The sequence below is a fragment of the Elephantulus edwardii genome, unplaced genomic scaffold (assembly GCF_000299155.1).
Source record: "Elephantulus edwardii isolate Elephantulus edwardi_28Jun2011 unplaced genomic scaffold, EleEdw1.0 scaffold00152, whole genome shotgun sequence".
In the NCBI taxonomy this organism is placed as follows: domain Eukaryota; kingdom Metazoa; phylum Chordata; class Mammalia; order Macroscelidea; family Macroscelididae; genus Elephantulus; species Elephantulus edwardii.
The window spans coordinates 5,678,051-5,689,564 of NW_006399902.1; the positions used below are offsets into that span (position 1 = coordinate 5,678,051).

The window sequence follows — 11,514 nt, forward strand, 5'->3', positions numbered from 1 at the left end:
AGTTGCTATAATCAAGGATGCTTTAGGCAGAATATTAAATTCAGGATTTAATAATCCAGGAAGTATTAAAAGAGGATGGAAAGAATATACTGGGTCACTGCATCGAAAGGAATTGGCAGACACAGAAGAATTTCATGAAACAACATATGAGCGAGAGCCTGTGGTAACGAAGGAAAAAGTTCAAGCTGCTTTGAAGGAAATAGCAAAAAATAAGGCCCCAGGAATAGATGGTATACCAGTTTACATATTTCAGCTAACAGATGCTGCCCTGAACGTGCTCACCAACTTGAGCCAAGAAATCTGAAGAACAACCATTTGGACAACTGACTGGAAGAGATCTATATTTGTTCCCATTCCAAAGAAGGGTGACCCAGCAGAGTGTGGAAACTGTAGAACAGTATCATTGATTTCACATGCAATCAAGATTCTACTGAAGAGTATCTAAAAATGACTGGAACAGCATATCAGCAGAGAACTGCCAGAAGTCCAGGCTGGGTTTAGAAGGGGTCGTGCTACTAGGGATATTGTAGCTGATGTTAGATGGATCTTAGCTGAAAGCAGAGAACACCAGAGGAATGTCTATCTGTGTTTCATTGATTATGCCAAGGCATTTGACTGTGTGGATCATAACAAACTGTGGCTGACTCTGAGAAGAATTGGAATCCCAGAACACTTGATCGTGCTAATACAAAACCTATACCTGGACCAAGAGGCAGTCCTCAGAACAGAGCAAGGAAACACTGCATAGTTCAAAATTGGGAAGGGCGTATGCCAGGGATGCATCCTATCTCTGTACCTTTTCAACCTGTATGCAAAACAGATTCTCTGAGAGGCTGGGGTCTGTGAGGAGGAATGTGGCGTCAGGATTGGTGGAAGATCTATTAACAATCTGCGTTATGCAGATGACACAACCCTGCTTGCTGAAACTGAGAAAGGACCTGAAGCGCTTGCTGCAGAGAGTCAAGGACTGCAGCCTACAATATGAATTGAGGCTCAATATCAAGAAGACAAAGATTCTCGCCACTGGACCAATTGGCAACATCAGGATGGATGGTGAAGAGATTGAGATTGTTCACAGCTTCAGTTTGCTTGGCTCCACAGCCAACACTCTTGGCACCAGCAGCCAGGAAATGAAAAAGACGTATTGTGATGGGAAATTCTGCTGTTAGGGACCTCTCCAAAATAGTGAAGATCAGTGGTGTCTCTCTGGAGACTAAGTTGCATCTTTGCAATCACTTGTTATGCGTCAGAGAGTTGGACAGTGACTAGGGAGGATAGAAGGACAATTGATGCCTTTTCAGCTGTGGTGCTGGAGAAGAGTATTGAGTGTATCATGGACTGCTAAGAAAACAAACATTCATCCTGGAAAGGGTTAAACCGGGCTGCTGCTTGGAGGCAAGGATTCTGAGGCTTTGTCTGACATACTTTGGACATGTAAGGAGGGACCAGTCCTTGGAGAAGGGACATCATGCTTGGCAGGATGGAGTGACAGCGCAGGAGGGGAAGGTCCTCTATGAGATGGATTGATTCAGTGACTGGGGTGATTAGGATGGATGTATCAGAGACGGTGTGATTGGCACAGGACATAGCAGAGTTTGGGGTTGTTGTACATAGGGTCGCTGTGAGTCGCAAGCATCTCGATGGCACATAACAACAACAACAACATTGTGACTTACTTTTATTTGCAAATTTGTGAATACCCTCAGGACTTTGAGTTTGGCTCCTAGCTTGTATTCATTTTCCAAAAACCAATATTCTAAAGTTGTGCATGAAAAAGATTAAGTCTGAAATTTTATTTTGCTGGAGTTAGAGGTGGGAAGGGACTTTTACAGATTCAACTCATAGAGTTAGAGTGTCAGAAGGCAAAGATTTTCATTGTGCTTTATAATTTATGGAATGTTTACAGAAACAGAATGGACAAAATAAGAACTCTAGGGTTTTTGGTTGTTTTTTTATTGTTGTTGTTGTTTTTAATTTAGAACTCTAGGTTTTTTTGGTTGTTTTTTATTTTACTATTTTTTATGTGTGTACCTTCAAATCAGATCTGACTGGTACAGGAGGAGATTGCCCCTCCTTCTCCAGGAGAGCATCTGGTGGATTCAAACCTCACACCTCTGGGATTGCCATGCAGTTTCTTGCCACTAGGCTACCAGAGCTCCCAGAACTCTAATTTTTAATGTTATCACTTGTTATCTAACTTGGGAAGCTATACCTGTGTAAAGACTGAGCTAGATTTCCTTGCTTTTCGCTATAATTTATAGTAAGCTTTCTGTGGTTGATTTGAGAATTAGGTTAAACAGTCCTGACCAACTCTTTATTGGCTAAAAGGGGAACATGAATAAATGCAAGTATTTTAGTAGTCTGCTAAAACATGGGGTTTATCATGAAAATATGACAGTTGGGGTTTACAGTAATGAAAAGTTTGAAAAGTTCTACATTTTACAGATGAGACCTGGAGATGAGGTAACTTTCCTAGGATGACACTGCTAGGTGGCAGTAGAATTGAAACTGGAACTCCAGTCTCATATTTCAGACACATACACACAAAATATTAAAAGTATCATGAACATCCAAGTGCAAGTTGAAGTCCCACTTGAGAAACTCACCTAGACCACGTTGTGTGTATCCCTTCTTTCCTCTTGCCCCCCTCTTATGACCATGACCGCCAAGGGCAGCACTCTCCTGAAGCCATTGTTTAATGCCATGTATTTGTGTATTGTACTTTTTGCTGCCTTCACTACCTCTCCTCCCTCCTCTCTCTCAGCTCATATATATTGCTCCCTTTCAGTGGAAAGGCCACCCAAGAATGAGGAAAGTATTCATAGTAGGAAGAGGGAATACCCACAGAAAAGTTCTCCCTAGTCTCACAGATTAGTCTCCTCTCTCATTTTTTGCCTGTTCTGACCACATAGCTTATTAAACTGAGAATAAACCTGCTTATTATTTGTACCACATAATGGTTTCAGATCTAAATTTTTTTTTTAATGTCTAAAACTTCCATTCCCTACTATGGAGCTCTGCACCGTAAATGATAGTACAGTCAAAGCTTTGAAAACCCAAGCATGACAAACCACTGAAACAGGAAGCAACCAAGAAGAGATCAGTTGCCAGTGGTTAAATAGCCTGGCCCCAGGGAACAAAGTTCTTATTGACACAGCTTCTCAGTGTTTACCGCAGATGGCAGGGAGAGCCACCTACTGCTCACTCTTTTATGCAGAAGCACCTGTCTTGGTAGGCAACACATCAGAACAGACTCCAAGGGCATTTCCAGAGTTGGTTGTTGTTGTTAATCCAGGTCTTGGGTTTTTACTATATCTCAAGAAATTAATACTTAGCCCAGGTAGGCTTTCCTTCCCTTCATACCAAAACTTCTCCTTGTCCTGCTTTGGGAACTTCTGTTGACAGTAGCAGGGTTTAGTGAGAGTCAACATCAAGCTCCACCCCTGCCTCTGACTTCCTCTGTATCATAGATGTCTTAGCAGTTTCCTTTTCTGTGAGACTTGGAGCCATAAGGTTCCACTCTAAGCTCTGCAAGTCTACAACCAGGTGTGCTTCTCTTCCCTTCTTTTTAATTTAATTTGCATTTTTTCTTTTTTACATTTTGTACTGTTTTGTACTTTTACCCCTTTGGGTCTGAAATTGTCACTTGATACAGAAAAAGCATTCTAGCACTATTAGAAGTTCACCTCTTTGAGCTTAATTCCCATTTCTAAAACATAATTAAATCCTACCTCAAATGATTGTGTAAGACTAAATGAGTCACCATTGCCTAACACATTGTAAGTGTTCAAGTATAAAAGATAGTTACAGAAGGTCCTGGGACACAAATTCGGTCTGAAAGTAACAGCTAAGTTTTTCTCATTCAAGGAGTGAACTAATGTTTTCCAAGTAATTGCTTAAATGTTTCCTATATTTCTTTCCCATTTAAAATGTCTTCACAACACTTGGGTGATATCATTATAGCTTGTGGCCTAAACCTCAGTGAAGTTAAAGAAATTGACTCATTCACACAACCTGAACCCAAAGCCTTCTAAATCCAGGTTCTTTGAGTTTTTTCCATCAGCTCTTAATAATCTAAATTAAATTGTGGACCCTAACTTTTTGCCCTTTTCTTTTAAGTCAATGTTGGTGAGGATTGCCCGGTATTTGATGGCCTGTTTGAGTTCTGTCAGTTATCTACTGGTGGCTCCGTTGGTAAGTAATGTACATCCCTTCTCTAATGATCCATGACCATGTAGAGTGACTATGGGGGTTTTCTCCTTCTCTATAATGTCCTTATGGGTTACACTAGCCCTAGGTCAGTCTCTTCATGGTATTGAGGTGTCCTAGACTGTCCTCTCCCATCAAGAGCTCTTACAGAATTCACTGAAGACTGTTTTGTGTTGTTGAGATGCTGTACATGAAAGCAGTTTGTGAACTGCAAAATGCTATATAAATGAGAAGTATCATTTATGCTTTATGAAAGAGCATGGTAATTATCTTTAGAGGTCAGAAATACTTCCCACATTATCTCTCACTTCTGTTAGTAACTCCTAGGTTTCTCACCTAGAACATTGTATCCTTCTTCCCTCCTGATAAAATTGTGGGGAACAAACAAGTACAAAGAAAAATAAATTTCCACCATCACACAGTACATGGACAACCACTGTTAACCATTTTGGTATTTGTACAGCTACTTTTCTCCTTACATATATATATTCGGGCAGAACATGTTTGATATCTGTATTTTACCAAAAAAAAAGTATGTCACATTATATATATAATTTTGTGCCTGCATTTTTTTTTTTACTTAGTAAACCTTTTCAGTTTCTCTGCTCATAGTACCCTTTTGGGATTTTAATGAAAGTTTATCAAGAACTTGGGTTTCCAACCTTTCATTTTGCACATTTTCCTCCCAGCGCCTCCCCTCTTCCCACCGCTTTTTTCTTTGGGGAAAAAAGTTCTTTCATTGTTATGTAGTCATGTGCTTCCCCCTCCCTCGCCACCCCAGACCACTTTACTTTGCAGGATTATTCCATCTTTATGGAGCCACTTCAGGGGATAGAATTGGTTTTAAATTATTTTGATAAGTTCCCTGGGTAGTGGGTTTTGCTCAATTATTAAAAGTTTGTAGTTTGAACCCACTCATTCATTCCAAGGGACAATGAGACACATCCAAGGGACAGATTCATAGTAATCTGTTTCCAGAAAGATGACAGTTAAGAAGACCCATGGAGCTCAGCTTTCCTCAGTAGCATGTAGGGCTCTCATGATTTGGAATCTATTTGATGACAGTAGGATTTGCCGTCACTACTGGATAATTTTATTTGTTCCATGTTCTTCAAAGTCACATTGCCACAAATATGCTTGCATGCATGAGTGCATCTTTTTCTTTTCTTCAGCATAGTTTTTATTTTTTAATACCCTTTCACCTACAGTAAGAAATACACTTACATGTGCAATCCAGTATTCTCACACACTCTCTTTATCTAAAGCCAAAGTGGTACAAAACAGTAGTTAAGTTTATTTTTATATACAAAAAAATGCTATCCACAAGTTTTAAAAACCGTTTAAGAGTAGCCAATATCATGTTTACTCCCTTATTGGAATAAGGTGAGCAGGAAGAGGCTGGCTTGTATAATTTGGTTGTTAAATGGATAGGTCCTAACTCTTTCTTGGGTTTCTTAAGCTGCTTATAGAGCAGAGAGTGGCTTGGTAACATGCTTATATGTTTTCTCTTCCCTAGCAAGTGCTGTGAAACTTAATAAGCAACAGACAGACATCGCTGTGAATTGGGCTGGGGGCCTTCACCATGCAAAGAAGTCTGAAGCATCTGGCTTCTGTTACGTCAATGATATCGTCTTGGCCATCCTGGAACTGCTAAAGTATGCTTACCTGGTCTTGTCTGTTGTTGGAGAGCACCTTAGGCCAGGTTCCCTCTTCCCCTTTCCCTGGGTTTGTCTCCCTAGTCTGCTTTTCCTACTGGTATGCTGGCTAGGATGTGTTTGATGAGTGTCTTTTGGCCATCCTCTTTTTGACGGGATCTTGGTTTGATCTGAGCTCACGGCAAGATCAGGGGCAGGCGCTGCTCAGATCCTGTCTCCAGAGTGTCCCTGTGTGGCCGGAGTTGACCTTGGCTGTAGAGTAGGAAGATCGGACTTGGTCAGCTTGGTCAGGCCTCTGGAGACACCCAGCTGCTCTTCCACCTTCCTTCAGCCAGTTTCCACGTCTCTGGTGCTTAGAGATACCTGAGGGAGGCAGCCAGCCTGGTAAGCTGGGACCTGGCGCCCTTGGCGCGTCCCATCCCCAAAGAGCCCCCAGATCCCTGACCCCTTTCTGATCCTAGGTATCACCAGAGGGTGCTGTATATTGACATTGATATTCACCATGGTGATGGCGTGGAAGAGGCCTTCTATACCACAGACCGGGTCATGACTGTGTCCTTTCATAAGTATGGAGAGTACTTCCCAGGAACAGGGGACTTACGGGTAAGAACTCTCTTCGGGGCCAACCAGCTCACCCTCAGCTGTTAGATCTAACTCTCCTATCTTGTTTCACTAAAACCCGCTACCTGCCTCTTGTTTTAGAACTATAGCCCCCAGCCTTAGGGCACCTGCCACTAGCTGCAATATCTTTCCCTCCATTAATTCTAGGGGAAAGGAGTGATGACCCATCAAGGCTTAAGGGGGTGAAGGGTGGTTTCCTGAGTCATTGTACCTGATCACAACCCAGTTGCTCTATTCAGCCCTCCCATTGGCTTGAGTTTAGGGCTAGAAACATCAAGTTCTTGTCAGTAGGCTAAGACTTCCAACTGACTGAAAGGTTTGAACTGCTCCAGAAAAGTAATAAAAATTTTACCTGTATTACTGAAGAATTAATAGATATGTTCCACTTAACTAAGATCAATCCATGGATTTCAGAATAAAAATCCTTGGAAGCTGGTTCATTGAACTGTCCCTTCTGCTCCCATTAGGATGAATTCAGTGAAACCAGCCATTTTTCTATGTAGTGACATAGCCCTTGGGTGAAATTAGTACTAACTCAGTTGTTAGCTTATGGTAATCATTAGAATAACTGGACATTTACGATTTTACGATTTTGAAGTCATTTGGAAGAACTCTTTCTTGCCCTCTGTTCTCCCTCCACCTTTCTCTAGAGGAGAGAATAGAGGGTATAGGAGTAAGCCATAAACCCTTCTGGATACAAAAGGATTGTTGGGAATAGGGGTTATTTCTGTCATCTAGTTGCTTTAACCCACTCCAAAGGTAGAGATCTTAGGCTATAGAATGGGATAGTAAATATCTGGCCCATAAATAACTTTCAGCCTGAGTGCATGGTCAGTGGTGTGTTAAAAAATGGACAAGAACTACTGGCTAGTGAGGGAAATGGTACTGATTATGGGATACCTGGTCTGTTCCCAATCCACCTCATGGGCCCAGCTTGTCTCAGAACCCTTGCCTCTTTCCTTAGCTTTTCAGCCCCTATTCTTTAAGTTCTTCCCAGCTTCATCATTCAGTTTTACTTAAGTGTGCTTCTTAATTAGGATATTGGTGCTGGCAAAGGCAAGTACTATGCCGTTAACTACCCGCTCCGAGATGGGATTGATGATGAGTCCTATGAGGCCATTTTCAGGCCGGTAAGTGAGTTGTTTATCCTTTGGGATACAAGCCGGAGACTGGTCTTGGGGAAGAGTAGCAAAGCACTCCCATCTCTGCAGTGTAGAAGCTGGTTAGAATTGGGGTGGGTTTCAGCCCTGAGTTGCATGCCATAATGGTCAGTTAACAGAATTCATCTCAGATATTTGTTGATGCCTTCCATGGGCTAGGCACTGTGGTAGATACACAAGAATGTCTAAGGTATTTTAGGCCTTTAGAAACTTCATAATCTTTGTAATGCAGACACGCATATACCTAACAGCACGTGATCAATACTCTGAAAGTTAGAGGAGAAAGAGATAAAATGGTGAGATGGGGAAAGGATTGTCAGAGATGATTCATAGAGGTGATGACATTTGAACTAGACTTTGAAAATTGAAACAGTGCATGTGAAGGAAGTTAAGGGCTAGAGGGTTGGGATTTAGCAGAGAATATATGTACCCAGTCATATTGGTGGAGGGGCTTATGTTACTAATTTTTTCCTTAGTAAAATTAAGAGTTCAAACGAAGTGAGTAGAGCAGATGAAGTTAAGAGTGTGGAAGGAGTGCTCGCTTCGGCAGCACATATACTAAAATTGGAACGATACAGAGAAGATTAGCATGGCCCCTGCGCAAGGATGACATGCAAATTCGTGAAGCGTTCCATATTTTCGACCCTGAAATGAACCAGTCTGTAACGAAGGCTAACTCCTAACTCCTTTCACCTACAAATTTCGTCTTTGGATACAAAGCTAAGTGGATAGTCCTTACCGAGGGACTGTTTAAAAAAAAAAAAAGAGGCAGGGAGAAGAAGAGGGAAAAAAAAAAAAAGAGTGTGGAAGGAATCGATACTGAAGGAAGGAGAAACTTAGGAAAATGACACAGGTCATTTCAGATTCAGTTACCAGAGTAGAATGGTCTTAAAAATCCTCTTAGATTGGGAAGAAAGTAAAATCCAAAGTACGTTAGTAAGAAAACCCCAGTTTGACATTCCCTTTTCTCCCTCACCTAGTATGTGGGAGAGAAGGAAATTAAGAATGGAATAGAAAAAATTAAGATTGGAACAGGAAAAAATGTTGTCTGTACTCACCCTTCCCACCTCTGTACCTGTCAAATAGGTTTTCTTGAGGCTAATGGTAACCAAGATGTTGCCTTTCAGGTCATATCCAAAGTAATGGAGATGTTCCAACCTAGTGCAGTTGTCCTACAGTGTGGCTCAGACTCCCTCTCTGGGGATCGATTAGGTTGTTTCAATTTGACCATCAAAGGTGAGACCAAGTAGTGCAGGAATGAGTGGGGAGGCTCCTGTTGGGCTGTTCTTTAATCCAGCACCTTTTTTCCCCCCCACCACCAAAGGGCATGCCAAGTGTGTGGAATTCGTGAGGAATTTCAATCTGCCGATGCTGATGCTGGGAGGAGGTGGCTATACCATTCGTAATGTTGCCCGATGCTGGACATACGAAACAGCTGTGGCCCTGAGCACAGATATTCCTAATGGTAATAGCTTCAGAGTCAGGTGGAGATGGTCATAGCTCTAGCTAATGTGCCTTCAAGCCTTATAACCTTTTCCTTAATGGTCCTATGTCCTCTTTTCTGATACTAAGCCATTTATTCCCCTTTCTTGTGACTGAAGACCACAGGCCCTTTTTACCCTGTCATCATTTTTTTTTTCTGGTCTGAACAGTTACTGGCGAGTATTTACAGCTTTGGATTTTATACTCTGTAGGGTTAACTGGTCCCTTTGATCCTCCTGACCTTTGAACTGTTGTGGGTAAAGGTTATTCCTGTGAGCTACCTGCCAGACAGCTCAAAGGGAGGGCTCGAAATAAGCATTGCTTAAAATTTTCTAGATTTGGGGTCACTTGGGGGTTAGGCCTTTTCCCTCACATAGCAGTAGGTATCCACCTTTCTATCCACCTACCTCACTGATGTGGACTCAAAAAGAATAGCATTAAAAATATTTAAATCCTATACTCAACAAGTATACCTCTGAAGTAGTCTTCTCCATATTTGATAGAAAAACAAAGATGATAGGAACACCCGAGTGATTTGCTCAGGATGTCATAATGCAAAACTTGCCTGGTCTCTTGATTGTCTTCTGTCTTACCCCAACTAGAGCTTCCATACAATGACTACTTTGAGTACTTTGGACCAGATTTTAAACTTCACATCAGTCCTTCCAATATGACCAACCAGAACACAAATGAGTATTTGGAGAAGATCAAGTGAGTATACCCTGCATCCCTTAATTGAACATTCTAGACTCTGGTTTGTTCCTGACCAGAGTCCAACTTCTCTTTCTGGTTTTCCACAGACAAAGACTATTTGAGAACCTAAGAATGCTGCCTCATGCACCTGGAGTTCAAATGCAGGCAATTCCTGAGGATGCCATCCCGGAGGAAAGTGGTGATGAGGATGAAGAAGACCCTGACAAACGCATCTCAAGTAAGACCTAGACCTAAGGGCCTTTACCTTCCCACTTAGTAGGCAATTCTGACTTCCCTACACCTCCTCATTCCAGATCCCAAGCATTATTTTGTCTGATACCTGTAGTAATAGGTTAGGGAGTATTTGTTCCTACTTGGTGTTCTACTTGGTGTCTCTTGAAGGTACTGGACATAGACCCTGACATAAATAATCTGCTGTTTTCTCATCCATACTCTTCAGTCTGTTCCTCTGACAAACGAATTGCCTGTGAAGAAGAGTTCTCTGACTCTGATGAGGAGGGAGAAGGTGGACGCAAGAACTCTTCTAACTTTAAAAAAGCCAAGAGAGTCAAAATAGAGGATGAAAAAGAGAAAGACCCAGAAGAAAAGAAAGGTAGGTTAGGCTAGGACTTCAGTCTTGAGCTCAGGGCCCTGGAGGAAGATAAATGTAGGACACAGAGAGGAGGGAGCTGACTTGGCCCTAGTCAGCTACTTGGGCCATTCAGTGACTCCTGAAAGTGGCAAGACCCACAAAAAAAACTGAAACTTGACTCATCTTCACTGACTGATGAGCCCTTCCAGGCTTCAGGACCAGGGCCACTGGGCTTGGGCTCCCAGTCAGGAACTTGGCCCTCACATACCACTCTAGCCCCATCCCAGGGGGTTGCCCCCGCCCACCAGGTTTAGCTGTAGCAAGTTGGAAAACCAGTCCAACCTGTTTGTTCTCCACAGGGCTCACTAGGATGGGCTTTTCTCTTTGTATGTTGAGAAGTAGTGCTGGGCAGAGGGTTTTGAAGTAAGATCCTCTAGGTCTTTACAAAGGCCCTGCTCTTGGCTATTCCTGTACTTTTTATTTTCTAGAAGTCACAGAAGAGGAGAAAACCAAGGAGGAGAAGCCTGAAGCCAAAGGGTGAGGAAGTGTGGTCCCCAATTCCCTAGCATTACAGTACTAGCTCCTTTGACCCAATCTGACAAGTACATGGACAGTTGGTCCAGTTTACAAAGGCCTCTTTCAGAGAGAGTATCTGTCCCTACAGTTCCAGGCAGAGCTGGGAACCCCTAGCCCCTAGCCACTTGGCCAACCTTAGTTCTATGGAAGTCAGTCATACTTTTCCACAAGGCCCCTGGGGGTAGTTTCTCATTCGTTTCTGCTCTCTCCACAGGGTCAAGGAGGAGGTCAAGTAACCTGAGCAGACCTTGCTAGTTCTGGCTTCTTGCAAAGTTCCCCACGTTTCTCCCCAACCCCTCAAGAGTTTATATATTTTCTATTTCTCTGTGTATTTATATAAAAGTATATTAAATATAAATATCCCCAGGGACTAGACCAGAACAAAGTCCCTGAGCCCAGCCCAGGGCAGCTCTGCTAGGTGCACTGTAGCTGCTGTCTTTTAAACAAGACACAGGACAGAATCCTGACGTGCACATCCTAGGATGGGGGTGCTGGGCCCTCAGGGATTCCTAGTTCTTTTCAACCA

General features: G+C 42.4%; 1 protein-coding gene across 1 annotated transcript in view; it reads left to right on the plus strand.

The window, feature by feature from the left end:
- Nucleotides 1–11,224, plus strand: part of HDAC1 (histone deacetylase 1) — a 53,880-nt gene extending 42,656 nt beyond the window's left edge. Inside the window, exons 4-14 of the mRNA XM_006894963.1 lie at nucleotides 4,120–4,194; nucleotides 5,726–5,864; nucleotides 6,326–6,467; nucleotides 7,523–7,615; nucleotides 8,773–8,881; nucleotides 8,970–9,110; nucleotides 9,730–9,838; nucleotides 9,928–10,058; nucleotides 10,281–10,433; nucleotides 10,901–10,949; nucleotides 11,203–11,224. Of these exons, the coding sequence (XP_006895025.1) occupies nucleotides 4,120–4,194; nucleotides 5,726–5,864; nucleotides 6,326–6,467; nucleotides 7,523–7,615; nucleotides 8,773–8,881; nucleotides 8,970–9,110; nucleotides 9,730–9,838; nucleotides 9,928–10,058; nucleotides 10,281–10,433; nucleotides 10,901–10,949; nucleotides 11,203–11,224 (1,163 nt within the window). The remainder of the gene's footprint in view (nucleotides 1–4,119; nucleotides 4,195–5,725; nucleotides 5,865–6,325; nucleotides 6,468–7,522; nucleotides 7,616–8,772; nucleotides 8,882–8,969; nucleotides 9,111–9,729; nucleotides 9,839–9,927; nucleotides 10,059–10,280; nucleotides 10,434–10,900; nucleotides 10,950–11,202) is intronic.
- The last annotated feature ends 290 nt before the right edge of the window (nucleotides 11,225–11,514 follow it).